This window comes from Arvicola amphibius, chromosome 10 (assembly GCF_903992535.2).
Source record: "Arvicola amphibius chromosome 10, mArvAmp1.2, whole genome shotgun sequence".
NCBI lineage: Eukaryota > Metazoa > Chordata > Mammalia > Rodentia > Cricetidae > Arvicola > Arvicola amphibius.
Genome location: NC_052056.1, coordinates 102,603,591 through 102,631,497, shown reverse-complemented (window position 1 = coordinate 102,631,497; position 27,907 = coordinate 102,603,591). Strand labels below are relative to the sequence as shown.

The 27,907-nt window shown below is 53.6% G+C and overlaps 1 protein-coding gene across 2 annotated transcripts; it reads left to right on the top strand.

Moving 5' to 3' along the window:
- Tecpr1 (tectonin beta-propeller repeat containing 1) lies at window positions 1–27,745 on the top strand. 2 transcript variants are annotated; one of them, XM_038345423.1, is made up of 25 exons: window positions 1–137; window positions 4,052–4,286; window positions 4,393–4,575; window positions 4,803–4,925; window positions 5,430–5,555; window positions 7,436–7,610; window positions 7,700–7,800; window positions 9,180–9,281; window positions 11,341–11,486; window positions 13,376–13,881; window positions 14,743–14,888; window positions 15,910–16,065; window positions 16,717–16,866; window positions 16,956–17,113; window positions 18,441–18,568; window positions 19,570–19,672; window positions 22,018–22,114; window positions 22,199–22,278; window positions 23,169–23,225; window positions 24,043–24,223; window positions 24,652–24,787; window positions 25,619–25,711; window positions 26,947–27,053; window positions 27,144–27,263; window positions 27,392–27,745. In XM_038345423.1, exons 2-25 carry the CDS (start codon window positions 4,062–4,064, stop codon window positions 27,491–27,493), a joined length of 3,501 nt encoding a protein of 1,166 aa, XP_038201351.1. In that variant the 5' UTR covers window positions 1–137; window positions 4,052–4,061; the 3' UTR covers window positions 27,494–27,745. The 2 variants fall into 2 exon arrangements, with proteins under 2 accessions (XP_038201351.1, XP_038201352.1); XM_038345424.1 differs by lacking the exons at window positions 1–137; window positions 4,052–4,286; window positions 4,393–4,575; ... (1 more) ...; window positions 5,430–5,555; window positions 7,436–7,610 and having other exon boundaries at window positions 7,761–7,800; window positions 13,376–13,400; window positions 13,511–13,881.
- The last annotated feature ends 162 nt before the right edge of the window (window positions 27,746–27,907 follow it).

The window sequence follows — 27,907 nt, the reverse complement described above, 5'->3', positions numbered from 1 at the left end:
TTGACCAATCAGAGCTGAACTGACCATTGCTTCCGGCCCGCCCTCTCGCCTGAGGCCGGGGGAGGACCCGGCGGTAGCTATATCCTAGGAGTTCTGGAGCAGCCGCTAGGAACCCGCCCCGCCGGGCGTGGGCCCAGGTAAGTGCAGCGCGGTGTCCCCGAAGCATCGGTGACAGGACCCTGGGGACTCCTATTCGGGGAGATTGGGGCGGCTCAGAGCAGAGGAGCCTCCGGTTTCCCGCTCCCCCTCCTCCATTGGCTGCGTTTGCTGGGACGATCGATAGAGGGAGAGGGACTGTACCTGTGTTCTCTGCTGCACGCCTGCAGGGCACCACCCCATCCTTGCCTCGAACCCCCAAACGCCAGCCCCGGGACCCGGTTTACAGCACGCCCCCACTGCAGCCTTAGGACCGCAGCGATCTAAAGGAGCCGGTCGCTGAAGCCTGAATGATTTAGAGAAATAGAGCGTCCAGGGGCCTGTCTGTCTTCTCTCTTGACGTTGTTGGGAGCAAATCTGCTTGTCCTGGGATTAGTGTAGGCAGATGGTCAGGGCCCTATAGCTCCGTCATACGCTCCTGACGGCAGTGCGGGGACCCACCTGTCGCCCAAGTGCAGGAACTGGATACAAGCCAGGTTGCCTCCTGCCCGCTGGGGCTGGGCTCACTCTATTTATTCTCCAGGGAGGGCTCCCACTCCCATACAAGCTCTGCTATTTCCTGTCTTCTCCTTTCATCCTAATGTCGCTTTGGAGCCAGCAAACAACTTTAATAGCCAGTGCACACCAGATAGGAGTGGGGGTGTAATAGAAAAAGAGGGAGCCCTAAGGTAGATTTGGGAGAAGTAAACATGTGCATGCTTCCTTGTGCAGTGTTGTGGCTTCTAGGGCATCTACCCCTACTTACCCTGGGCGCTCGCTCTCTCTCTCTCTCTCTCTCTCTCTCTCTCTCTCTCTCTCTCTCTCTCTCTCTCTCTCTCTCTCTCTCTCTCTCTCTCTCTCTCTCTCTCTCTTGTCTGTGCGGATGCACACGTGGAAGTGGAGGCCAGAGGTCAACCTGCACCTCCTACCTTGCTGTTTTATAGACAGGGTTTCTCGTTAGCCTGGGGCAGCTGATTAGGCTAGGCTGATGGGCCAGGGAGCCCCAGGGATCCATCTCTCCAGCTCTGGGATTATAGGCAAGTATCATTATGCCTCACTTAAAATTTTATTTTACATTTATTTAGTGTGTGTGTGTGTGTGTGTGTGTGTGTGAGAGAGAGAGAGAGAGAGAGAGAGAGAGAGAGAGAGAGAGAGAGAGCGCACGCTCGCGTGCATGCGCGCGCACGCTCGCCATGTCTCACATGTGGAAACCGGAAGAGAACTTGCAGGTGTGGATTCTCCTCTTTCACCTTGTGAGTCCCAGGGTTCAAACTTAGGTTGTTCAGTTTGACAGAAAGTAACTGACCCAATCAGCCATCTGGCTGACCACGCCTCCCCCGCCCCCAGGACACACTTTAAAAAAAAAAACCATGAGTTGAACTCAGGTCTTCCTTCTTACAAGGCACTTGACCAACTCAGCCATCTTCCCAGCCCTCATTGTTTTTGTTTTTTTGAGACTTGGGACTCACTATGTAGGCCAGGCTAGCCTTCCAGGTGCTGAGAGTATGGCAATGCCAGGCTTTTTTTTGTCTCCGAAAGGATCTGGGAAGAAACTAACCCAGAAAGGCAAATGGCTTTTGTGGTGAGTCCTTTTAACCAAGTTACAGCTGCTTTCAGAGGTTTGTGGTGAAGTAGAGCTTGCGTCCATGGGAGATGTTCCCTCTCCCCATCCCTTCTCTTCTGCGAAAACAATGATGGTATCTTAGGATCCCAGGATCACAAGACCTCCACACACCCACGTCAAGAGTCCTGTGACCTAGTGACCCAAGCCAGGTTGCATGGTGATCTCACAGGAAGTGGCATGTGACAAGTTGGGAGAGCATCCTGTGGAGGCAGACAGGAGTTGTGGTTGGCCACGGATGTTTACCCGGTGTGGCCTTTAGCTCTGCTGTGACTGGTGCCTGAGTTCCCACTCGGAAGGGAGTTCATGACTACAGCCCCCACTCCATCCTGGTTCTACAGCCAAGTGTTCTTCCATTAGCTGCCCAGAAGGCTCAATTATGTCTGGAAGAAAATTAGTGCTTAGTCATTTCTCTGAAGGAAAATGTTTCAAATATAGCTTTACCTTTTGAGCTCAACCTTCAGGCTCAGCTTGCCTTAATTGGTTGCTTATACATTGAATTGGGAATTGTTTTTGGAGGAGGGGGCATTGAGACAGAATCCTACTATGTAGATTCCAGGCTGGCCTGGAAGTCCTCATCCTATTTCTACTGCTTGTGTGCTGAACTACAGGAATGTACTGTCTTGGCTGGCTTGAATTTTATTTTCTTATTTATTTAGGTTTTTCTAGACAGGGTTTCTCTGTGTAGATTTGGAGTCTGCCTTGGAACTCTCTCTGTAAACCAGGCTGGCCTCAAACTCACTGAGATCCACTTGCCTCTGCCTTCCGAGCGCTGGAATTAAAGACATGCACCACCATTGCCCGACCCGACTTAATTATTTTCTGGGTTTTTTTTTTTTTTTTTTTTTGAGATAGGGTTTCTCTGTAGCTTTGGTGCCTATCCTGGAACTAGGTCTTGTAGACGAGGCTGGCCTCAAACTCACAGAGATCCACCTGCCTCTGCCTCCCAAGTGCTGGGATTAAAGGCATGTGTACCACCACCCAGATTTACTTTCTTTCTTAAAAAAATTACTTTTTAAATTTACTTGTTAATATTTTGTGTGTACGCGTGCATATACTTATAGTCAGAGGGTAACTTTTGTATAGTTGGTTCTCTACTTCTGCCTTTATGTGGGTTCGGGAAGTTAAACCCACATTGCCAGCCTTGTGTGGCAAATGGCCTTTACCTACAGAGCCATGTTGCCCACCTCTGGCTTGACTTTCCTCCTCAAGAGACTGAAACCTGGTGAGACAGCAAACACCAGTAATCCCAGCACAAGGGAGGCTGAGGTAGAAAGATTGTGGGGTACAGGCCAGTCTGGACTATGTAGTGAGACCTTGACTCACATGTATCAACAAAAACTCAGATGAGCGATTAGTGGTTGTATATCAAGGGCCATCAGTGGCAGTCACAGAGGTCATACTGGGTCCTGAACAGTGTTTACCATACATTCTCTGTCTTTGTTACCTCGTTTAGTTCTTAGGAAGTAGGTCCCCCTCCTGAAGTCTCTCTCTGCTTCAGGTCATGGGTGTTCCTCAGAATTTGTCCCTGCCTGCCTCTGGGCTTCCTGTTCCGTATCCCTGCCACTTCCTTTGCAACCTGTATCCTCCTTTGTCTGTGAGGCTCGCTGGGTTCCAAAAGAGCCGGTCTTGCCTGAGGCAGATGCTCCTATTTTCAGATTTGTTCTATCTCCAGTCCTCAGTACACTGGCAGTTCCTTCTGGAGCGCCCCCGTGCCTGCAGCAGAGTAGAGCAGCTTGGCACAGCCTGGAGGTCCCTAAATAACCTTACCTACTTTCCCAGTACTCTCTCGACAGGGTCTCAGGTAGCCCAGGCGGGCCTTCAGCTCGACTTTCTGAGTGTTGCGATTACAGGGATGCGCCACTGCGTGTAGCCTGTAGGATGCTGGGGATAAACCCCGCTCTTTGTGCGTGCTAGGAAGTACCGCATAAACCGGGTGTGGTGGGGCACACCTGTAACCTCAGTGCTTGGGAAGCACTGAGGAGGATCAGAAGTCAAGATCATCCTTGCTACAGAGAAAATCTGAGAACCCTGAGATCAACCCTAGGGTACGTGAGATCCTGTCTCAAATGTAAAGAGGCAGAGCATCCCTAAAATGAGAAAGAGGCGAAGAGAGAAGTTTATACTGGGAGACACGCTTTGCTTTTGGTTGCTATGGGGACTGCTTGCTTGTCTCTTGGGACCTCATTTTGCCATGTGTAGCACGATACAGCCACCGCACAAGGTTCTCGTGATGTCCCTGGTCCAGGAGTCAGAACACTGATACCTTTTCTCTTGTCCCTGTCTTCCCCACAGCGCTGCAACCATGCCCGCCTCTGTGCTGTGGGCAGTGGACCTCTTCGGGAGAGTGTACACCTTGTCCACGGCTGGCCAGTACTGGGAGCTTTGCAAGGATGTCCAGATGGAGTTCAAGCGGGTCAGTGCAGCCACCCAGTGCTGCTGGGGCATCGCCTGTGACAACCAGGTCTACTTGTACGTGTGTTCCAGTGATGTACCCATCCGCCACCGAGAGGAGGCCTATGAGAATCAGGTAGGGGTGTGTGTTGTGTGTGTGTGTGTGTGTGTGTGTGGTTGCTGAGGTGGTCCACCCCCATCTGGCTTGTTCCTAATACCATCTCCGTGTCCCCTGGCCTCAGCGTTGGAACCCCATGGGAGGCTTCTGTGAGAAGCTCCTGCCGAGTGACCGCTGGTCGTGGAGTGACGTGAGTGGGCTCCAGCATCGGCCGCTGGATGGGGTAGCACTGCCCTCACCACACTGGGAATGGGAATCGGACTGGTACGTGGATGAGAACTTTGGAGGGGAGCCCACCGAGAAAGGGGTAGGTGAACTCAGAACCCTCCGTGGATGCCTCTCGGGCTCAGCTTGTCCCCCAGTGCCACCCTCCCTGCTGGTGTCCAACTTCTAGCTATGGGTGTCTAATCTGCTAGCTATGGGATTGGACACCCTGTCCCCTCCTTCCCTCCCTTTATCCCTCCACCTTCCCATTCCTCAGAATCCACCCCCTCCCCCGCCAAGCCAGCTAAGGCTCCAACCTTGGTATTTCAGGGGTGGACATACGCTATGGACTTCCCTGCCACCTATACTAAAGACAAGAAATGGAATTCATGTGTGCGGAGGCGAAAGTGGATCCGGTATAGGAGATACAAATCCCGGGACACCTGGGCCAAGGTCTTTCTGCCTCAATGGGGCATGGGGGTGGAGCATAGGGTCTCTGGTAGGAGGGTTACAAGGATTGGCATCTTCATTCATCCCCCCATCGGGGCAGAAGGGGACACCATACCCACCCTAGGACCTGGGTTTTGATTTGTTTGCTGCCACAGAGCCTTGTAGCCCTACAAGTCCCCTCATTTGGGAGACGGCCACATAGGGGCCAAAGTTAGCACAGAACTTGTCCTTTCTTAGGCTTCCCATCCCTGACCAGGGCTCTAGTCTTGGTCCCATGACCCAGCTCAATAGCAGTGGCTCAGGTCTGGCGTCTGATGAAGGGGACAGAATAGAGGGTACCCATGGCCAGCTCCACAGGCCTGCAGGCTTATGGTTGTCTTTTTCATGGAGTCAGGCAGCATGGACCACGCTGAGGATAGAAAGACTTGGGGAGAGGCAGGAGAGAGAGGGGGACACAGTACAGGTCACCAGGTGATGACAGCCATTGCTTCTCACCCTTTGTTTCAGATCCCCTCAAAGGATGACCCCAAGGAACTCCCCGACCCCTTCAATGACCTGTCTGTGGGAGGGTGGGAGATCACAGAGGAACCTGTGGGCCGCCTGTCTGTGTGGGCCGTGTCCCTGCAGGGAAAGGTAAGTCACTACCACTGTGCCCAAGATCTGACATGGCAAAGGAGGCTGGCTGCTGTTTGGACTGGTGCCGGGGTTTCCCAAGGTAGGGGAAGAGAGCTCATTGCCTCCTGTCCTTGGAACTGGGACTTCCTGCACAGGCAGAGAGTTTCCAGACTCCACAATACCCTGGAAGCCTTGGGACCTGTCCCTCATCCTAGCTCACTTCAGGCTCAGATGTAATCAATTCTGTCTCTTTGGACGGATTCTGGGCTCCCTGCCAGCTCCTTCCTCCAGTCTCCAGGAGGGTTGTGGATATGTGGATGGGTGAGGGTGTGTAGCTCGATGGATAGGGGTGGGTATATGGATGGAGGGGTGATGGATGGATGGATGGTAGGTAGATGTGAATAGACGGCAGAAAACTCGTGGGTGGGTGGATAGATGACAGGTAGATGGATAGGCTAGTGGCAGGACAAATGGATGGGAAGTGAGTAGGGGGATGAGGAGTGGGTCGAGTGTTGATTGGCTGGATATGGGCGGTTGGATGCATGGTGTGTGGGTTGGGGTAGATTGATGGTAGGTGGGTGGATGCATGGATGAGTGGGTGGGTAGATGAATGGATGGACAGATGGATGTATGGATGGGTAGATGGTAGATGTGAAGATTGGTAGGTGATGGATAGATGCATATTTAGAGAGAATTCTTTTCTCAGAGAGTTTCTGAGAAACGCCAAGCCTGGATGGCAGCAGGAACACAGATGGTCCCAAGCATAGGGGTCTGATGCCTTCCTTGTAGTTTTAGGTCTTGTTTTAGGATTGTTCAGTAACTCCTGCATTAACCAGATTAACCACAAGTCACCACTGACTTTGGAACAGTCAAAGCGGATTATTTTTAGCAGGTTTAACTTTGGCTGGGGTCATGCTCTCTCAGGTTTAGGGGAAGCACAATCATTTCCTCTGAGCCCTTCTGGAGGGTGGTGGAGAGGGCCCAAGCAGGGTGAGAACCCTAGCTCAGGACTTCCACCCGGATGCAAAGAGAAGGTAGAATAGGGGCCACACACCTGTGTTTGTGTTCCCGAGTGTCAGCTGCGAGCCAGTATCACCCAGTACCACTCTTGTGCTCCAGAAGAGGTGACCCCAGGACCCTGTGCTCCGCAAGGGAGAGGCTTGTTCCATGAAGCTGCCTACTTGGTAGCAAAAGAGAGGCTTCCCAGGGCTGATCCTGCAGAGCCCATCCTAAGGGTAGATTGGCAAGAACAGAGAAGTTAGAGCCCCGAGTCCAAAGATGGCTCTGTGGACCCGTTCTTCCCTCACCTCCTTTACCTGAACTGAATCAATGATGTAGTTCTGTGCTGTCATCCCCAGCTACACGTCCTATTCTGTAGGCCCTGTTCATACATGACCATGCACAAACAATAGCATGCATACATACACACACACATACACACATACAACACTACTTTTGAGAGTCCCTCTCTCCGGAGTCGGGGTAACTATTATCAAGAAAGTAACGGACAGCAATCCTTGGCAGAGATATGGGGAAAGAGGAATTTCATTGTTTTGGTTGAAGAAGAAAAGAAGTGGACATTTTAGACATTGGGCTTCCCTGAGCTTAAACCACCAAGACCCTGCCTTGGCTTGTGACAGGTGTCCTGGGAGCACATAGCCACTAGGGGGCACAGGTGTCATGGACTGCCTGGGAGCTGCTGAGCGCCCCATGCTGACACTGAAATCTGCTTATAGACCATCTCACAGGTCTGCCTCTCTAGACCCGCCACAGCCCAGGCTGTGCACTTTCTCACAGAGGTGTGTTTGTGAAGGGAGGGTGTGAGTTTGTCAGAGACCCCATGTGCGGCCTGTGCAGGTTTAGCCATGTAAATACCATGTTTTCTTCTCCTCTCCCAGGTGTGGTACCGAGAGGATGTCAGCCACCCCAACCCAGAAGGCTCCTCCTGGTCTCTTGTGGACACCCCAGGGGAGGTGGTCCAGATAAGCTGTGGGCCCCACGACCTTATATGGGCCACCCTCTGGGAAGGGCAGGCCCTGGTCAGAGAAGGAATCTGCAGGAACAACCCAAAAGGTAGCCAGTCCCATCACAGGAAGCGGGGCGGTTTCTGTCCAGAATCTTGGCTGACTGGGGCTACCTGGGGTCTCTTTGGGAACTGGCAGGAAGTTCCTGGTCCATAGTGGAGCCTCCTGGGTCTGAAAATGGTATCATGCACGTCTCCGTGGGAGTCAGTGTGGTCTGGGCCATCACGAAGGACCGCAAAGTAAGAGCTGAGGGCTGGAACTGGGCTATATAATGGTGCCATTTAATACCAAGGGTTTCTGTTCCTGTGAGGTCGTCTAAACCCACTGCATAAATCCTGTGAGTTTGCCTTTTCCCTTTGAGATGGTATCCTAAACTTAGTATGTAGCAGAGGCTGGCCTTCAGCTCCCACCCCTCCCGCTCAGATTATAGACATGTACCATCATACCTGACTGTGGCAGTGCGGGGACCAAACTCTGGGCTTCATGCATACCAAGCAACCTCTCTACCATTTGAGCCTCTCCCGCAGCCCCTGCTGTGAGCTTTTCCTGCTGTTGAAATCATCACCCATCTCCAGGGTATTTGATGCTATGGTACCCACACTCACATCCCTGGACTAAAATGCTGAACAACCATGTTTATTGTTCCATAGGTCAACCATTTCAGATAATTAGAAGCCAATATGTCACCCCATTAACCTCAGCCAATTAAATGTCTTTCTCTTCTCCTTTGTCACATTATCAGAGGCAGGTCCAGTCAAATTAGCCAGTTGTATATGCTTTTGTGAAATCTATGTGTCCATCTATCATCTCTGCCTGTCGTGGTGCTGGGAAGGAAGCTAGGGCCTTGTACATTGTGGGTTCATTCTAACTAAATGTAGGGGCCATTCCTGTCAACCAGGACCTTAAAAGGGTTTTCTGGAATGAGCCAGTAAGGTGATTCGGTGGGTAAAGATGCCTGCTACCAAGCCCGTCGACCTGAGCTCAGTCCCCAGGATGCCCATGGTAGAAGGAGAGAACCAACCTCCACGTGCAAGCTACGATGCATGTCCCTCTCTGTCCCCTGTCCAAGTAAATAAGTAAAAACACAATGAAAAGCTCCCCTCGGATTCTGAGGTGGCTCAGTTGGTAAAAACTTGCTTTGCTATCATGAGGACCTGAGCTCCAGCCCTAGAACCAATGTTAAAGTGCTGGGCTTGCTGATGTGTTAGTGTGTGCCTGCGATCGCAGTGCTGGGTGGGCTGGTGTGTTAGTGTGTGCCTGCGATCCCAGTGCTGGGCGTGCTAGTGTGTGCTAGTGTGTGCCTGCGATCCCAGTGCTGGGCGGGCTGGTGTGTGCCTGCGATCGATTGCAGTGCTGGGAGGTGGGAACAGATGGATCCCAGAGCTTACAGACCAGTCAGTCAAGCTTCCTTGGCAAGGTCTAGGCTGGTGAGAGACCCTGTCTCAAAAAAGCAAGGTGGATGGCACCTGTGGAATAACAGATGTGGTTGTTCTCTGCCCTGCACACATGCCTGCATGCTCGAAGACACACACACACACACACACACACACACACACACAGACACGGACTTCTGTCTCCAAAGGTCTCCAGGGATACATGCATCTTTCTGATTTTGCAGGTGTGGTTCCGGAGGGGCGTCAACTCTCACAACCCCTGTGGCACCAGCTGGATCGAGATGGTTGGGGAGATGACAATGCTGAACGTGGGGTTGAATGACCAGGTGGGTGTGCACATGGCTCATGGGACTCCTAGCACAGCCTGTCCGCCTGCCACCCTACTGTCCCTGCTTCCCCCTCAAGGGTTCCAGATGGGCACAGTGAGGAGTCTGAGGGTTCAATGGGGCCTGGGGGACTGGTGTGCTATAGTCCTGGCTTCTCTGTTTGGCTCAGGGTCACTTCACTTAGGACCCTCGAGGGCAGTCTGCTGGTGAGGAAGGGTGGGGCAAGCACCCTAGATATAAGAAGGTAGCATGAGGGGACATTGAACATTGGGTTTCTCCTCTTTGACTCAGCGATGCCATGTTCTTCTCATGGATGTCAGTATGACAACGTTTCCTTCCTCCTAACGAAATGCAGTTTGGGGCTGGAGAGAATACTTAGTGGTTAAGATCACTGGCCGCTCTTCTGCTGGACCCAGGTTTGATTCCCAGCACTGTGTGGCTCACGGCTGTCTATCTCCAGCTCTGAGGGGTCCAGCCACTTCTTGTGACCTCTGCAGTCACTAGACACATATGTGGTTGGTACACAGACATACATTCAGACAAAATAGACACGTAAAATAAAATAATGGGCGCTGGAAATGGCTCAGAGGTTAAGAGCACTGACTGCTCTCCCAGAGGTCCTGAGTTCAATTCCCAGCAACCACATGGTGGCTCACAACCATCTGTAATGAGATCTGGTGTCCTTCTCTGGCCTGCAGGCCATACGTGCAGGTAGAACATTGTATACATAATAAATAAATAAATCTTTAAAAAAACAATAAAAACAAAAACCAAACAGTAAAATAATGGTTTTTTTGTTTGTTTTTGTTTTTGAAGACAGGGTTTCTCTGTATAACCCTGGCTGTCCTGAAACTCGCTCTGTAGACCAGGCTGGCCTCTTAATTCAGAGATCCTCCTGCCTCTGCTTCCCAAGTGCTGGGTTTAAGGGTGTGCACTACCACCACCCAGACAGAAAATAATTTTTAAAAAGATAATGAGGTGTTGGAGTAGTGGCTCAGTGGTAAAGAGTTCTTACTTAGTACTCTCCCAGAGGACCCTGGTTGAGTTCCCAGCACCCACATTGGGCAGCTCATAACTGTCTATAACTCCAGTTCCTGGGGATCACCACATTCTTCTGGCCTCTGCAGTCATGCGCACTCCTGTGGTGCACAGAAACCCATTCAGGGACACGCATACTTATAAATCAATAATTTTTTACACATCCCTAATACCACATAAAACCGGGTGTTGTGCACACCTGCAATCCCAGCACTAGGGAGGTAGAGGTAGGAGGATCAAAAGTTCCAGGTCATCCTTGGTGACCTAGCAAGTTCCAGCCCAGCCTGGGCTATGTGAGGTCCTGTCTCAAAGAATAAAACAAGAGCCTGGAGAGATGACTGAGCAGCCCAAGTTCTGTTCCCTGCCCATTTGGGGGCAGCTCACAACCACCTGTAACCAAGGGATCCAATGCCTTCTTCTGGCCTCCATGGGCCCCTGCATTCATATGCACATACCTACACATATACACACAAAAAACACACATACCTACACATATACACATAGTACACACATACCTACACATATACACACAAAAAACACACATACCTACACATATACACACAGTACACACATACCTACACATATACACACAAAATACACATAATTAAAATTGTCTTAACTAAGACAAAGCACTGAGTGGACTTTGTCCCAGCTCAGCATCTGTCACCCCGCTGTCTACTCTGTATCCCATAGCCCCACTCTTTAGGGACCTAGAGCCAGGCTCTGACTCTCCTGGATTGGCTGCAACCCCTCCCTTCCCCCAGCCCTGCCAACCTTTCCTGTCTGGATTTCTGGATTTCTGCATCTCCTGGATATCTTCAGTCATTTACTAATCCCCACCAGACATCCCTAGCCCTGGCAAACACTCACACATGCCCCCAATGTCACCATAAGAGAACTCCTGCCTGCTTTAGCATACCTGTCCTACAGCCCTGCTGAGCACTCCTGGACCCTGGCAGAAGGGATGAGAGGTCCAGGTGTGTGCCCAGCTGCCTCTCAGCAGCACCCCTATCTGTTCTAGGTCTGGGGGATCAGCTGTGAGGACCGAGCTGTGTACTTCCGACAGGGTGTCACCCCCAGTGAGCTCAGCGGGAAGACATGGAAGGCCATCATTGTGGGCCGAGAAAATGACCGGTCACATTCTGGCAGCTCATCCAGTCTCCTCAGGTGACACGGGGCAGCCGAGCGCAGAGGAGCTGGGTGGGACAGACTGTCTGTGGCCCCATGGGGTACAAGGCCAATGACCTGCAAGAGATCAGTCTTTACCAGACGATTGTGAGTTCTAGACCAGCCCGAGCTGCATAGTAAGACTTTGTTCCAACAAAAACAAAAAGAGAAAAGAGAAACTTCTGTAACTAGGTGTCCTAATTGTATCTCCATTGCTGTGATAAAGCACTTTTACCAGAAGCGGTTTCGTGGAGGAAAGGGTTTATTTCATCTTACAGGCCATGGTCCATCATTGAGAGAGTCAAGACAGGAACTCGAAGGCAGGCCTGTTTGCTGGGCCACATATTGAACATTACCTCTGAGTAAAGAAGTGACAGCCGAGCGACGAGTTACAGCCTGAACCGTGTAGGAACGCTGCTTGCCAGCTGGCCTATTCGCACATGCCTATATAATAGCCCAGGACCACTTGCCCGGGGAGTGGTGCTGCCCAGAGTGGGCTGGACCTTCCTATATCAATTAATAGTCAAGACTCCTCCACAGCCTTGCTCACAGCCCGGTATGATCTAGGCAGTTCTTCAGCTGAGAGTCACCTCCCAAATGACTGATTCTAGGCTTCTCAGGTTGACAGGTAGAGAGAACCAAGACAGTAGGTAATGGGAACAGTTGCACAAATTTTAAAGTAGTCAGTGCATCCCAGAGATGGTAGAACACACCTGTAATCCCAGCGCTTGGGGATGCGGAGGCTGGAGGGTCACATTCAAGGTCATCCTTGGCTATGTAGTGACTACGAAGCTAACGCCCTGTTTCAAAACAGCGACTAGAAGAAAGGGCAGCTTTAGCTGGGCGCAGTAGCATGGGCCTTGTAATCCCAGCACTCAGAGGTAACTTAGCTAGGTCATCTTAAAATAGAAAAGTACAGCAGGGCGGTGGTAGCACATGCCTTTAGTCCCAACACTCAGGAGGCAGCCTGGTCTACAGAGCAAGTTCCAGGACAGCCAGGGCTACACAGAGAAATCCTGTCTCAAAAAACCTAAATAAATAAATAGAGAGGGCTGGAGGTGTAGCTCTTTGGCAGACCACTTTCCTAGCCCTGGATTTAACCCTCACTTCTACAACAATAATACCACCAACAAAAGCAGCAGAAGAAAAACCCTCAGATGTATTTGACCCTAATCAAAAAGATACCAGAGAGCTGGTGATGTCACTCAGCTGGAGCAGTGCTTGTCTGTCCTGCACTAAGGCCATGCTCAACACCACGTGACTGGGTGGGTGTGGTGGTACACACCTGTAATCCCAGCATTTGGAAGGTGGAGGCAGGAGAATCAGGAGTGTAAGCTCATCCATCGTTACATAATGAGTTTGAGACCAACCCCGGGATACATGAGACGCTGTCTCCCAAACAAAACAAAGCAACAAGGTACTCCGGTTGAGTGTGGTGGTATATCCCTGTGATCCTAGCATTTGGGATTGCTATAAATTCAAGGGGAGCTTGGGCTACTGAGTGAGTTCCAGGCAACGTGGAATATAGCCTGTCTGTGTACTGGAGGATGACCTTGATCCTCCTACCTCTACCTCCCTTGCGCCCAGTTTTATGGGGTGCTGCTGAAGATCAAACTCAGGGCTTCACCCATTCCAGGCAAGCACTTTGCCTGCTGATCTACATCCCCAGCCCATCTAGAAACAACAGTAAACACACACACGTCTCAACCCTTTGATCTGGGATGGGATGGGATCTTCAGACCCTGGGAAGCACAGTCCACGTGTGCTGTACAGGGGCGGTAGACAAGAGCTCAGTGGGCTTGTGACTTGACTCGATTCACCCAGTTACATTAGTTGCGGTAGTGAAACATCTTCCACCAGAAAGTGAGTTTGTCCTGTTTCGTCCCCAGTGCCGGCTGCTTCTTCGGGGATGAGGTGAGGGGCAGTGGTACAGAATCTGCACCCAGCGATACCGATGCCTCCTCGGAAGTCGAGAGACAGGGCCCTGAACAACCTTTCCCCAAAGAATCTTTGGACAATTCCAGGAACCTTAAAGGGAGCTTGTCCAAGGGCCCCGAGGTCAGCAGGAACCCTGAGCAGAGCATGGAGAACACCTGCCCGGCTGAAAGTGAAGGGAAGGCCCCTCAGGCCTCTAGCGCTGATGAATGCCATGGCCCAGCCTCCACACCAGCCGAGCTGCCCTGGACCAACATTGACCTCAAGGAGCCCAAGAGAGTGTCTAACCAGCCAGCTGCAGGCTTTCCTGAGACGACCGGCCTCTCCTCCCTGGGGCCCTTCCCACTGGGCATGGAGGAGCCATATGGAGCAGATGACCATCCCCTGTGGGCCTGGGTGTCTGGAGGTGGATGCGCAGTGGAGGCAGGCTCTGTGCTCAAGTGGTTCACTGTCCAATCAGGTAAGGGGGCTCATGGGACTAGTGTATCCAAAGCATCCCTGCGGGTGTCTGTGGGTGCCTGGGGTATAGGTTAGCCTGAGAACCGCAGCGGGCTCACCAACCTACCTGGAGCCTCTGTGTTCAACCTTACCCAAGGCATTGGGCCAGTCTTTGGCCTTCTGAGGCGCCAAGGAGGAAGGCTCACACAACAGTTTGTAAGTTGGAACTTTCTAGCAAAGACAGGTAGATTGGAGCCGGGAAGATGTTTTAGTGCGGGCATGAGGACCTGAGTTCGGATCCCTAGAGCCCTTATAAAAGTGGAGGATAGCAGTGTATGCCTGTAACCCCAGTGCTGGGGGCTCACTGGCCAGGCAAGTAAAATAGTGAGCGATCTGGTCTCCAAAATAAAAAAGGTAAGGCAGAGAAATTATTGAAAAAAGAGAGAGAAAAGATACTCTACCATCAGCACACACACAAAAAGAAGGAAGGAAAGAAAAACAACATTTTTAAAGGCTGATTTTGGGATTGTGGTAGTTCCCTTTCTCACTGCTGGGCAAAACACCCACCAGGGAGGGTTTAGGAGGGACGGTTTATTTTGGCTCATGGTTCAGGGATACAGCCCATCTTGGTGAGGGGGTCACATTGCTTCCACAGTCAAGAAACAGGGATGGATGCTATTTCTCCTTCTTACTCAGGCTGGGGCCCCAGCTCATGGACCCACACTCAAGGTGGGTCCGCCCATCACAGTTAACCCTGGCTGGGGCTGGGTCCTGTCAGGATGGACCATCATAGGGACAGGGGTACAGGGAGCCGGAGCCACATTAGCCTCCCGTCCAGCTGCAGGCAGGATGATACCCGGCCTGAGGCTCTGGCCTCTTGCAGGCCTGTCCCCCTCAGTGCAGACGCTGTCCCTGTCCATCACACCCGCCCAGACCGCTGCCTGGAGGAAGCAGATCTTCCAGCAGCTCACGGAGAGGACCAAGCGGGAGCTGGAGAGCTTCAGACACTACGAGCAGGCTGTGGAGCAGGTAGGCCCAGCTGGCCCTGCCACACTCTCCCTGTGTGTTTAGAGACAGGGTCTCCCTCTGCCCCCCCGCGCTAGCCTAGAACACATCCTTTAGCCCAGGTTCGTGTCCCATTGGTCATCCAACTGCCTCAGCCTCCTGAGTGCTGGGGTCACAGACACTCGCTGCCACACTGGCCCCCGCTCCTTTAGTGATTGCTTCTTGGCTGTGTGCCAGCCCCGATGTGGGGTGTTAAGAGTGGACACTTGGCTGTATGCCAGCCCCGATGTGGGTGTTAAGAGTGGTCACTTGTCCCACATGCCCAGCAGTGCTTCCAGGCCCCAAGGATAAGGAATCCAGCTGCTGGTTCATTCACCCATCCTGAAGGACCTGTCTTGGGGTCCCACCACCTTCAGGACACCCTGTGGGTCCTGGGAAGCCAGCATCCTCAGAAGGCGATGGACAGGGAGGAGACAGGCAAACCGTGTCAATTTGCCTGTCCCCCCACAGGAACCTAAACTTCCAGTTGGGGTATTTTGATGAATTGGATCAGGATGGAGTTGTAGACAGTCACTGCCATCCCAGGGTCACCCTTCTTGGCATACCCCATGCCCTCAGAAGCAGAGACCCAATCTCGGATGCCATAGTCAGGCCAGGGAAAGAGAAATTAAATAGAACACAAGAAGTCTTGGGTAGGCTGGCCCAGAAGCTTGGGGTCTGACCCAGGCAGCCTGAGACTTTGATCACCAGCATTGACTCCCTTTCAGACTTTGGCCAGATGTGACTTCTTCCTTGAGCCTCAGTTTCCCTAACCAGACGGTGGGCTAAAGATGTGTCCACTCTGGGAGACTGATGAGACAGCTGCGTATCTGGCGCCACCTAGTGTCCAATTGTGGCACTGACATTAATGGACGAGAAGCTGGGAGGGTGGACTCAGAACATGGGGAAATGGGGAGACCCAGGGCTAGAATAGCTAGCTAGCTCTAGGGCTCTGGGAAAGAGCTGCCTGTGACCTCTCCCCTGCCCCCGGTTGTCTGTGCCACAGTCGGTGTGGGTGAAGACTGGGTCCCTGCAGTGGTGGTGTGACTGGAAGCCCCACAAATGGGTGGACGTCCGTGTGGCCCTGGAGCAATTCACAGGGCATGACGGGGCTCGAGACAGCATCCTCTTCATCTATTACATGGTCCATGAGGAAAAGAAGGTACGGGGTGGGACGCCCTTGTCAGGGGAGGAGGGCCATCAAGAGCCGGTTTTCCATAGAGGGCATGTGGAGTAGGCCCTTGAAGCGTTTACTGCAGAACCTGTCCTCACTGGCAAAGCCCGGTGTGGGCACATGTGGCCTCGCCAAACCAGCACCCCTCTGACAACAGCCGATTTTATTTTTTAATCCAAACACCACTGTATATTTTCCTAGTCCTTTGTGTTTTGAAACAGAGCCTCACTAGGTTAACTAACTAGGCTGGCTTGGAACTCACCAGGTAGCCCAGGATGGCCTTGAACTCACCATCCTTCAACAGCACCCTCCCAGGCGCTAGAGTCACATGATTGACTCATGCTTGGTCAGACTTGGCCTCTGAGTTGAGACTGGAGGTTGAGGAGACGAATCCTAGGCTCACGTGTGCCAGGCAGCCAACTTAGAGCATGCTTTAGGAGGGGTGGGTGGGAAACGGCTCTTACGCACCCCCATGCCTGGTCTGTGCGGTGCTGGGGATTGAACTTGGTGCGTGCTAGCCCTCTCTGCACTGAGCCACAGCTTCAGCACTAGCAAAGGGGTCATGGGACCCAAGAACGAGGACTAGATGAGGGTCCCCGCCTAGGATGGCAGCCTCACCGTGCTCCCCCATCCCAACAGTACCTACACGTGTTCCTGAATGAGGTGACCGTGCTGGTGCCCGTGCTTAATGAAGCCAAGCACTCCTTTGCCCTCTACACCCCCGAGAGGACGCGGCAGAGGTGGCCTGTGCGCCTGGCTGCCGCCACCGAGCAAGACATGAACGACTGGGTGAGTGATGGGATCCAGTAGGGCTTAGTGAGAAGAAAGCACCCAGGCCTCAGCATGCCCAGCAGTGACCAGCTGTGTGCCCACGCCAGCTCGCCCTGCTCAGCCTGTCGTGCTGTGAGAGCCGGAAGGTCCACGGACGCCCGTCCCCACAGGCCATCTGGTCTGTCACCTGCAAGGGTGACATCTTTGTGAGCGAACCCAGCCCAGACCTGGAAGCCCGTGAGCACCTGCTGCCCTGCGACCAGATGTGAGTGGGCTGTGCCCTGAATGGACCCGGTGCCTGGCCTCTCACACCCCCACCCAGTCCTGAGGCCCCAGATCCTGTGTTTCTAGAAAGGGCTCCCCTAGCTGGGCCTGAACCAACATAGTGCAGCTTCTTATTGACCAGCCAGAATAGTGGTTAGCTATTTTCCTGGGCCCTGAGACCCGCTGGGCCTGTTCAAGGCTGGGCTCGGAGCTCAGTGGTAGCCTGGGGTACTTGGAGTGTGGTGAATGGGATCTGGTCCCACCCAACGGGCTTCCGAGGCAGAGAAACCACATCTCCCTCACCAGACCTGAACCTGGTGGCTCAGTCCCTTCCCAGTCTGCTGAGACCCTGTAGTGTGAACGCCCTGGAAGCAGAGAGGACAGGGAGGAGCTTGGAGTGTCTAAGGGTGGAAGTCTTGGGGGTGGGGCAGAGAGAGACTCCTGGAAGAGTGAGGATGAGCTCCCATTGCCTTTAGATATACAGGACCCCAGAGCAGGGGTTTCTCTGTTGGGGTCTTTTAAGCTATGGAGAGGGGTAGGACACTGAGTATTTCAGTTGTCAGAGTATTTGCCTCGAATGTAGGAACCTCGGGCTCAACCCTCAGTACCCCATACACTGAGTATAGCCACACATGCCTTTAGCCCCAGCACTCAGAGGTAGAAGCAGGAGGATCAAAAGTCCAGGCTTATACTTGGCTGCATAGTGAGTCTGCGGCCAGCCTGGTATCCATGAGAAATGATGCAGAGGTTCTGAAGGGACAGGTAGGACAAGACTCTGGGGAGGAAGAGGATGGGTGAGGACTGCTGGGGAAGCCCCGGACTCCCTTCTCAGTGACCACAGCCCTATCCCGGAATCATAGACCGAATGTCCCATGGGTAGCCAATGCAGAAAACCAACCCACCTTCCTGCTTTGGAGGCAGCTGTCCCCAGGTAGCCTCCCTAGGATGGCTTGGAAGCCAGCTGGCCACACTGTTCCTTGCACAGAGGATTAAATGGCACATTCCCTGCTCTTTGCCATGACATTTAAGCCTGGCTGCATCTAGCACACTGTGACCAACCCCAACTCCACTTCCCAACTCCGAGAAGGGAGCGTTGTGAATTAGATTACTGAGGCCTGTCCCATGGCCAGTGTGGCCCAGGGGTGAGGGGGACAAACTCTTAGGGACACCCTGTCTCTTGTATGCCACTCCGTGCCCTCTCTAGAATTGGTTAACTCAAACAACCGAGTGGTTGTCTGTTGTACTGCATGGAGGCCTCAGACCTGTAGTGTCTGGCCAAGCGAGAGCTGCTGGGTAATCGGGCTGAGTGGCTTTTATCACCCTTACAGGTTCTGGCGGCAGATGGGAGGCCACCTGCGGATTATAGAGGCCAACAGCCGAGGTGTGGTGTGGGGCATTGGCTATGACCACACAGCGTGGGTATACACAGGCGGCTACGGCGGAGGTTGCTTCCAAGGTGAGGGTAACCCAGAGCGCCCGAGGCTGGCAAGATTAGCTCCCCAAACCTCTGACCATAACCTCCCCTAATCCCATCTGGCTACCCTTTCCAGTGCCCAGAGCTGCTGTCCCCCCAGGCCAATCTCTGGCACTTGAGAACCTAGAGAGTAGGCCTGGCCTCTGAGATGCCCTCTGGGACTCCACCAGCAGAGCAGACGAACTTGAAGGTTCTGGAACAGCAGCTGTCAAGGTCCTCTAGTGTGCTCAGCACCTCATTCCATAGGTGAACTCACAGAGTACTTTGGGGTAGCCCCAGAACCCACGCTCCCTGATTGTGCCAAATTCCAGAGTACTTAGAGAACGTGGGCCATCCCCACCACTGGTGTCACCAAGTTGAGACAAAAGAGAATTCTGAGGGCATTTTCTATGCCACAGCCCTGACACCCCATGGTAGAGAAGCAGCTGACCCTGGAGAACTGTGGTTCACCAAGACCACAGAAACCTCCAACCTCACAGGCCAAAGAACGTCCCTGAGCTTGAGGCAGGGACGACTCTGGTCTCTGCTCTGTCTTTGAGGTCATCCGGACTCACAGAGGTCGTCTACGTGGGCCAAGGTAGCTTTGCTAGTAAGGTGAGCTGGGCAGGAACCTACTTGGCACGAGACAGGAAGACAACAGGGCAACAGGGACTCTAAGGATGGAGGGGGCCGGGTGTGCTGTGGCCCTACTGTGGGAAGGAGAGGCCAGCAGATCTCTGTGCGTTCGAGGCCGGTCTGGGACATACAGCGAGGCCCTGTCGCAGATCTCTCCCATGGAAGCTATGCGGTCCCAGAGGAATTGGGAACACACAGGAGATAGAAACCCAAGCGAGGCTGGACTCTTTGAGATCAGATAACCCAGCTCAGCCTCCCTGGCTCTGATCTGTCCTCCTGACTGGTTTCAGACAGAAAGGCCAAGTCCCTGGCTGCAGCCTCAGGGCTAATGTGGCCTGGGCCCCAGCAGCCTCTTCTGTCTTCTCCAGGCCTGGCCAGCAGCACCAGCAACATTTACACACAGTCAGACGTGAAGAGTGTCTACATCTATGAGAACCAGCGTTGGAACCCTGTCACGGGCTATACCAGCAGGTGAGTGCATTATGGAGGCTGGCGGAAGGTGCTGTCTGGCCCAGGCCACAGCCCTGACAAAAGCTGAGTAGCAAAGTTCGGCATAGCCTGGAGCTGTGGTCAAAGCCTCCAGCCTGGAAGTTACTCGATGGTGTGTCCTGTTTAGATGTGTGAGCGAGTGAGCGCATGTGTGTGCACATGTGTTCATGCAGAGCGTGCACATGTTTGTGTGGGCACACGTGTATGTGAAAGCCACCAAGCTCAGGTGTCATCTGCACCTCCCAGTGCTGGGATTTCAAGTATGGACCGCCGTACCCAGGGTTGGGGTTTTTTTTTTCCTCTCAGATTTATTTTACTTTTAAATGTGTGTGCGTGCATGTGCACGTGCATGTGCAAACACGCACAAGTTTGTGCACATGAGTGCAGGTGTCCATAGAGGCCAGAAGAGTGCTGAACTCCTAGAGCAGGACTTGCAGGCTGTTGTGACCTCCTAACGTGGGTGCTGGGAACTAAACTCAGAGCCTCAGCCAGAGCAATAGGAGCTCATAATCCCTGAGCCATTTCAGCCCCTGCACAACTTTATATATGGGTTCTGTGGGCTGAAATTGAGTCCTCGGGCTTGCAAGGAAGTCTTTTACCAACTGTTTCCACGGACTCTTCCTTTCTTCTCAAACCCTGTCTCTATAGAAAGATGGCTCGGGGGAGGGGGAGGAGTGCATCTTGCCAAAGACCTGAGTTTGTTTACTACATGAACGGCTACTAACGTGGTCTCCTTTAACTCCAGCTCCAGGGGATCTGACACTCTCTTCTGGCCCTTGGAGGCACCTGCACCTACACAACTACATGGCACATTCACACATAGACACACACAGATACACATACACAACTGCACGGCACATTCACACACAGACACACACAGATACACATACATAACTATTTCTTGGTTTTTCAAGACAGGGTTTCTCTGTGTAGCTCTGGCTGTCCTGGAACTCACTCTGCAGACCAGGCTGGCTTTGAACTCACAGAGCTTCACCTGCCTCTGCCTCCCGAGTGCTGGGATTAAAGGTGTGTGCCACCACACCTGACTAGGGATACATTTTTTTTTACATTTTTACCTTAAACCTTTGGAACTGGGTACAGTGAGTGACTGTGCCTTGTAGTCCAGAGCTCAGGAAGCTGAGGCAGAAGGATCTTTGTAAGTTCAAGACAGCTTTGGCCACCTCGTGTGGTCCAGGACTATAAAGTGAGAGGCCGTCTCACAAAACAACCAAACCAAAACCCTTTTGGGAAATCCTAGTAGTGGGCGGTCACAGCTACCCAGATCACTCAGTTTGGTGATTGTCACACCAAAGCCGGCACAGGCAGCTTATGAATGAAGGGACACCAATAGGTCTCTATAAGACTCATAAGTGGGCACTGAAATTTGAAGTCCCAGGGAACTGGAATTACAAATGTGTGCCACTGCCCAGCTTTTTTTTTTTTCCTTGGGGCTCAATTCCTTATGCTTTCAGGGTGCATTCTTCGCTGGCTGAGCCATTATGTGCCCTCCAGCCCTAAAGTTCCTCTCCTTGTGAGGATGCCAACTTTATTAGCTTAATGGTCATTCTAATGACATCACAAAGTACCTGAAAGAAAGAAGAGAGAGCCAGGCAGTGGCGGCATACGCCTTTAATCCCAGCACTCAGGAGGCAGAGGCAGGCGGATCTCTGAGTTCGAGGCCAGCCTGGTCTACAAGAGCCAGGTCCAGGACAGGCTCCAAAGCTACAGAGAAACCCTGTCTCAAAAAAAAAAAAAAAAAGAAAAAAGAAAAGAAAAAATAGATCTTGACTCTGACTGCACATTAGGTTAGAGCCTTCATGGCCTAAGTAAACCGGAGATGCTCAGAAGGGCTTTGATTACTCTCTTCGGTGTCTCTCAGTGTAAGCAAGGTAGCAAGATTAATCATCATCAGCCAGGGCTACACAGAGAAACCAACAGAAAAGATTAGCCATCATCTCCATCTAAGGTCCCATCCATGGGTACTGACTGAGGGCTGCAACATCTCGTGGTTTGGGGCACACCTATTAAGGCCATAACCTAAGGGAAAGAGCCAACTCCCAGGCCACACGGTGAGCCATAGCCTCAGTAGATGGCTAGGCTGTTATGACCCAGGCCCTGTGGTGGACACAAGGTTTAGTCTCCCTGCTCTGGGACAATTCTGGTTTTGTCCGTCATCCTGTTATGTGAGTGGGTCTAGAGGTGGCTTGTTCAGGGGGTTCTGCCATGTCCCCAGCTGGAGTGCGGTATGAGCCCATTACGAGGAACATCTGCGCAGAGCGGCTGTTGGGAGTCCTCTCTCATCACCCTACATCTGTGTCCTGCTGCAGGGGTCTGCCCACCGACCGGTACATGTGGAGTGACGCCACGGGGCTGCAGGAGTGTACCAAGGCTGGCACGAAGCCGCCATCCCTGCAGTGGACGTGGGTGAGTCCTGCCTCCCTGTGTCTGCAGGGTCTGTGGGTCTTGAGGGAGGGAGTCTCCGGTTCACCCTGACTCACTCTTCTCCAGGTCTCTGACTGGTCTGTGGACTTCAGTGTCCCCGGCGGCACCGATCAGGAAGGATGGCAGTATGCCAGCGACTTTCCTGCGTAAGCATCTGAGCCGTGAGCCTCTGGGGCTGGGACCCTCTGCCCAAGCCTGGAGGAGTAGCAGAACCCACCCCAATGTTGTTATCTCACCTGCTTCAGGGTCAGGGTGGGAGGGCCCATGGGAAGCGCTGCCTGTACCCCTGGTTGTAGTCCATGGCTTGAAGGTTCAGACAAGGCCCAAGAGTCTCATGGAGGGCAAGGCGAACCTTGGGAGCCCCCTGGGGAATCTGGGGAGCTGTAGGCCAGGCCCTGAATGATGGGTGATGGGAGGGGCAGCATGAGGGGGAGCAGGAGTCCTGGGAAGCCAGGTGGTCTGTTAGGCTTGGGGGTGCCTCAGGTGGTAAAGGGCTTGCCTTGCCAACACGGGACCTGGGTTTGACCCCTACAACCCACTCACATACAGGTAATTCCAGCTCTGGGGAGGCGAGACAGGAGGGTCCCCGGGGCCCACTAGTGAGCCTACCCTATCTCAAAGATGTCAGGGTTGCGGGGAGTAGAAAGTGCCCAGTGAATGACAGCCAAGGTTATCCTCCGGCCTCCGTGTGTATCAGGAGCCTCTGAGGCTGGCTCAGGCCCCTCAGTACAGATGTCCAAACAGAACAGTGAACCAGAAAAACCTAAGCCAGGGCCCCAGCGGGATGGCTTCTGAGCAGACTTGGGGTGAGAACAGGCTCAGAGCTGCTGAGCCCACCCTCTAGACCGCTGCTGCCCTGCCCAGGCTTCGGGGGGCCCCCCCAAAAGCTGCGTTTCAGACCCAGCACACTGAGGCAGCTGGAGAACTATCTGGCTGCTCCTCTGCTTATGTGACCTAGAGTTGGGGGTGTGTGCAGTGTCACTTTCTAGAAAGTTCCACGAAGTGATCGTGATTGCACCATTTCTTCCTCTTGCAGCTCTTACCATGGCTACAAAACCATGAAGGATTTTGTCAGGAGAAGGTGCTGGGCCAGGTGAGAGACAGAACTGCAGGGTAGTGGGTTCAGGCCCCCTTTCTGCCTCTAGGCCTAGGGAAGGGGACGCTGGCTTCTCTCGAGCCAGATCTGCTGGCCTCTGACTTGAGGCCCCAGGAAAGAAGCAAGGAGGGAGGGAGGAAACCAGAGTCAAAGTAAATGTCAACCCAGGAAATGCCCCGGGCTCCCTGCGCTCTGCTTTCTGAAGTGTGCTCTGAAGAACAAATAAGAGAAATGTCACTGGCTGGGCTCTGCCGTAGGTTGGAGGGAGAGCTGGGAGGAAGGGCAGGGGACAGATAGGAGCCCATCATTGCCACCCACTGGGTGCTCCACCCCTCTGCTAAGCCCAGGAGTCTGTAGTTTACCCCTAGCCCTGTCTGGGTCGTTCGTCTCGGCTTCTGCGTGCTGGGTTGTGCCTGTGTCAGCTGCAGGCAGTGATGAGCGGTGGTGTGGCTGGGGGCCTGCTGTCACACGGGCAGTGATGGGCAGGGACGTGGCCTGGGGCCTGCTGTCACACGGGCAGTGATGGGCAAGGACGTGGCCCAGGGTCTGCTGTCACACGGGCAGTGATGGGCAGGGACGTGGCCTGGGGCCTGCTGTCACACGGGCAGTGATGGGCGGTGACGTGGCCCAGGGTCTGCTGTCACATGGGCAGTGATGGGCAGGGACATGGCCTGGGGCCTGCTGTCACACGGGCAGTGATGGGCGGTGACGTGGCCCAGGGTCTGCTGTCACACGGGCAGTGGTGGGCAGTGATGTGCCCCAGGACCTGCTGTCTCAATGATCCCTTGACTCAGGCTCGTATTTCCCTGAACAGAAAATGCAAGCTGGTGACCAGTGGGCCGTGGCTGGAGGTGGCCCCTATTGCCCTTGGCGATGTGTCCATCATCCCAGAGAGTGCGGATGCGGGTGGGCGAGGCCACAGCATTGCACTGTGGGCTGTCAGTGACAAGGGGGATGTCCTGTGCCGCCTGGGCGTATCCGAACTCAACCCCGCGGTGAGCACCGGCCTTCTGGACATCAGGATTCCCTCTGGAGAGGCACCTGGCCTGAGGTTTCCCCAGACCTGCCCAGAACGGGTCTCCATAGTGGGAAGATGTCATATGTAATCCAAATAAGGCAGGCAGTGCCAAGCATACGGCTGGCATGGAGAGTCGCCATCTCTCCAGGCCTGGGAGTAAGGGGGGCGGGCAGCAGGGTCCGGGTGACACAATGGCTCCTCAGCACCCTTGATGACATGCACATGCTGTCGTCTTTCCTTTTAGAGGCCTGGGTCCAGGGGCTCAGCAGTAGACCAAGGCAGACTGTAGCTAGGCGAGGTCAGACCACCCTGGACACCTCCTGGGCAGGCTTAGGTGCCTCAGAGGAGGAGGCCAAGGTGGTCCCGCTGGCCCCTGAGCCGTCTCCCTTGCCCTTCCATCTCCAGGGTTCCTCCTGGCTACACGTTGGCACTGACCAGCCCTTCGCCTCTGTCTCCATCGGGGCCTGCTATCAGGTGTGGGCTGTGGCCAGGGATGGCTCTGCATTCTACCGGGGTTCTGTGTCTCCCTCTCAGCCAGCTGGTGAGTGGCACCTACCTCCTACCTCTAGCCCCATTCCGATGGAGTATGGGAAGGAAGTTTTCCGTTAAGATGGTGGGTGGGGGGCTGGAGAGATGGCTCAAAGGTTAAGAACACTGCTCTTCCAGAGGTCCTGAGTTCAATTCCCAGCAACCACATGGTGACTCACAACCATCTGTAATGAGATCTGGTGCCCTCTTTTAGTCTGCAGGCATACACGCAGACAGAATACAGTATACACAATTTTTTTTTAAAAAAAGGAAAACTTTTAAAAAATTTTAAAAAAAGATGGTAGGTAGGTCTCTTATTTAATTCAGAGGGCTTCCTCTGGATCAGGCCCAGGTGTGAGTTGGGCTCCTCACTCAGAGGCCACCTCACCCACACAGGGACAGTCTGGAATAGCACCTCTGGTGAGGGCTCCTGAGCTGTGGGACCATCCTTATTATCTGGGGGCATGAGCCATGCTGGCCTTTTCTTTGCTGGGTTTTGCAGGGGGTTGAAGGGTGGCCACTGAGTTCATCTCCCAACTGTGTGCCAGGCTAGGCACCTTTGTGTCCCATGGATGAGGTGGGCTTGGTATCAGAGCCTAGGTTGGACCCCAGAGGACTCTGAGCAAACCTGGGATACTGGGTGAGTGGCAGAGCCTGAGGTGGCCTTCTGTGACCCCCAGCTTACACACTGAACCCCAGCCACACATTTGTTTAGCTGGAGTTGAAGGCTGGCTGCAAGGTCTCAGCCTGCTGTGAGCTTCGGGGCACTAGACAAGCCTGGGCCTGGGCTCACAGGTGTGGGGGGGTCTTCCAATAACCTCCTGAGTCAGCTTTCCCCTCACAGGTGACTGCTGGTACCACATCCCCTCTCCTCCCAAACAGAAGCTGACACAGGTGTCCGTGGGCCAGACATCAGTATATGCCTTGGATGAAAACGGCAAGTCATTTGAGAGGCTGCATGGTCAGTGGGGAGGATGGGGTCCCAAGAGGGCCCCGCTATGATCACAACCAGGCCACCAGTATGCTGGAGTGACATCCCTTCTCAAAGACCCATTGGAAGTGTCCAGACCTGTGTTGTTTCCCTAGGGACAAGGAATTTTAGCTATTATGTTACCCTCCTGCACTGTGGTTACCATGGAGACAGGGCACTGGAGCTCTGCCCAGTCTTCACCCCCAGGAGTCATGCAGGCAGGGTCTGGACCAAGGCAATCAGTAAAGCCCCTCGGACCCTGCATGAGGCCAGAAATGTCAGCTCAGAGCCAGTCTTGGTCCCCTCCCCGACTTACTCCGATGTGTGAGCAGCCCCAGATGCATCTAGAGCATCATCTAGCCATGCCTGGGTGTGGAACAAGGAGCCCCATAGGCAGCACAGGGCCATTTCTGATCCCTGTGTCCCCTCTGACAGGGCCCTAGCTCATTCTTCTCAAGATCTTACTGATTGTCTTGATGAGACGGGTAGGAAAGGCAGAATCAAGACTTTGGAGCCATGGTAGCACTGGGAGGCAAGAGGAGCAGAGTTCAGGCCATCCTCAGTAAATTCAGGGCCAGCCTAGAACACATGAGACCCCATCTCGAAAGCATGAAGGCAGGCGTGGTAGAGCATGTCTTAGAAGCTCTGTCCCGGAAAGGCTGTGTCAAAAGGATCATTTAGAGGGTGTCCTGAGCTACATAGTACGATCCCCTCTCTCAAACCCTGGAGAAAACGCACAGCTCAGTCGGTAGGGCACCTGCCTTGCACACACAAAGTACCACACACCCTGGGTGTGGTTTGCACACCAGTGATCTCAGGATTCGGAGATGGAGGCAACAGGATCGGGAGTTCAAAGCCAGCCTGGGCTACATGAGGCTCTGAAAAAGAAAAGAAAACAAAAACAGTCTTGGAGCCCAGGAGTTAGATCCAGATCCGGTTTTCTTTTTATTTGCTTAAAACATTCTTTGTCCTTGGCTTCTCCCTCAGAGCGGCTGAGGCTGTCAGCTCCAAGAGGCACAATGAGACGATTATGAAGCCTAGCACACAGAGAGACAGGGCTGGCTATGGCCCAGGTGCCTGGCTGTGGGTCATCAAGAGCCCTTGGGTGTGAGGGATTCGAGGGGGAGTTGGGGTTGACCCCACAGCATGCCAAGATGGGCCAAAAAGACCTTGCTGATGACCTTGGTTGCTTCTCCGTCCAGGGAACCTGTGGTATCGAGCAGGGATCACCCCCAGCTATCCGCAAGGCTCCAGTTGGGAGCACGTGTCCAACAATGTGCGCAAAGTGTCTGTGGGCCCGCTGGACCAGGTGAGGGGCACAGCGGGCGACTGGCGGCAGGGACAAGGGTGCTCCTCCCTCTACAGCTGGGCCAGGAGCTCCAACCAAGTTCTGTTCCAGGTCTGGGTGATAGCCAACAAAGTCCAGGGGAGCCATGGCCTGAGCCGGGGGACAGTGTGTCGTCGCATGGGTGTCCAGCCTCGGGAACCCAAGGGGCAGGGCTGGGACTATGGCATTGGAGTGAGTACACTGGCCATCTGGGACGGTTTTGTGGCACCGTGTGCACCAGACTCGACTTGCGGGTTGGTGGGAAAATTTTGGGGAGAAAGAATACTTGGGTTCTAAGTGACATGACTTTCTGCTTGTAGGGAGGCTGGGACCACATCTCTGTCCGGGCCAATGCCACCATGGTACCCAGGAACGTGTCCAGGGAACAGGAGGCCCATGGTCAAGGTCCCGTTTACTGCTGAGGCCTCTCCTCACCCAGAGGCAAGGATGGTTGGAGCCTGAAGGACCAGAACCGAGCCTTTCTTGTGTCGTATGAGAGGGCGTCACCCAGGCCCACACACGTTCAGGGAGTCAGGCCCAAGTGGGCTATTTCTGAAGCACTGACAGAATGCCCGAAGATGTGAAACCGCGAGCACACCCACGCGTGTTCCAGTCTGTGAAGGATGCTGTGGGGGAAGAGTGGAGACAACTACTGCCTGGGCCCTCAACCCTGGTCCCTCTGTGTTAGGCCTCCCAGCTTTCCAGGCCAGAAGCACAGAGCCCTCCAGAAATTCTGGCCCTTGAGAGGCAGATCTGGGGAGGGGCCCTCCTCATCACCCCCAAGTCACCCCCAGGAGAAACAGCTGTAAGGTTCAGTTCTACAGGTCTCTCAGTCT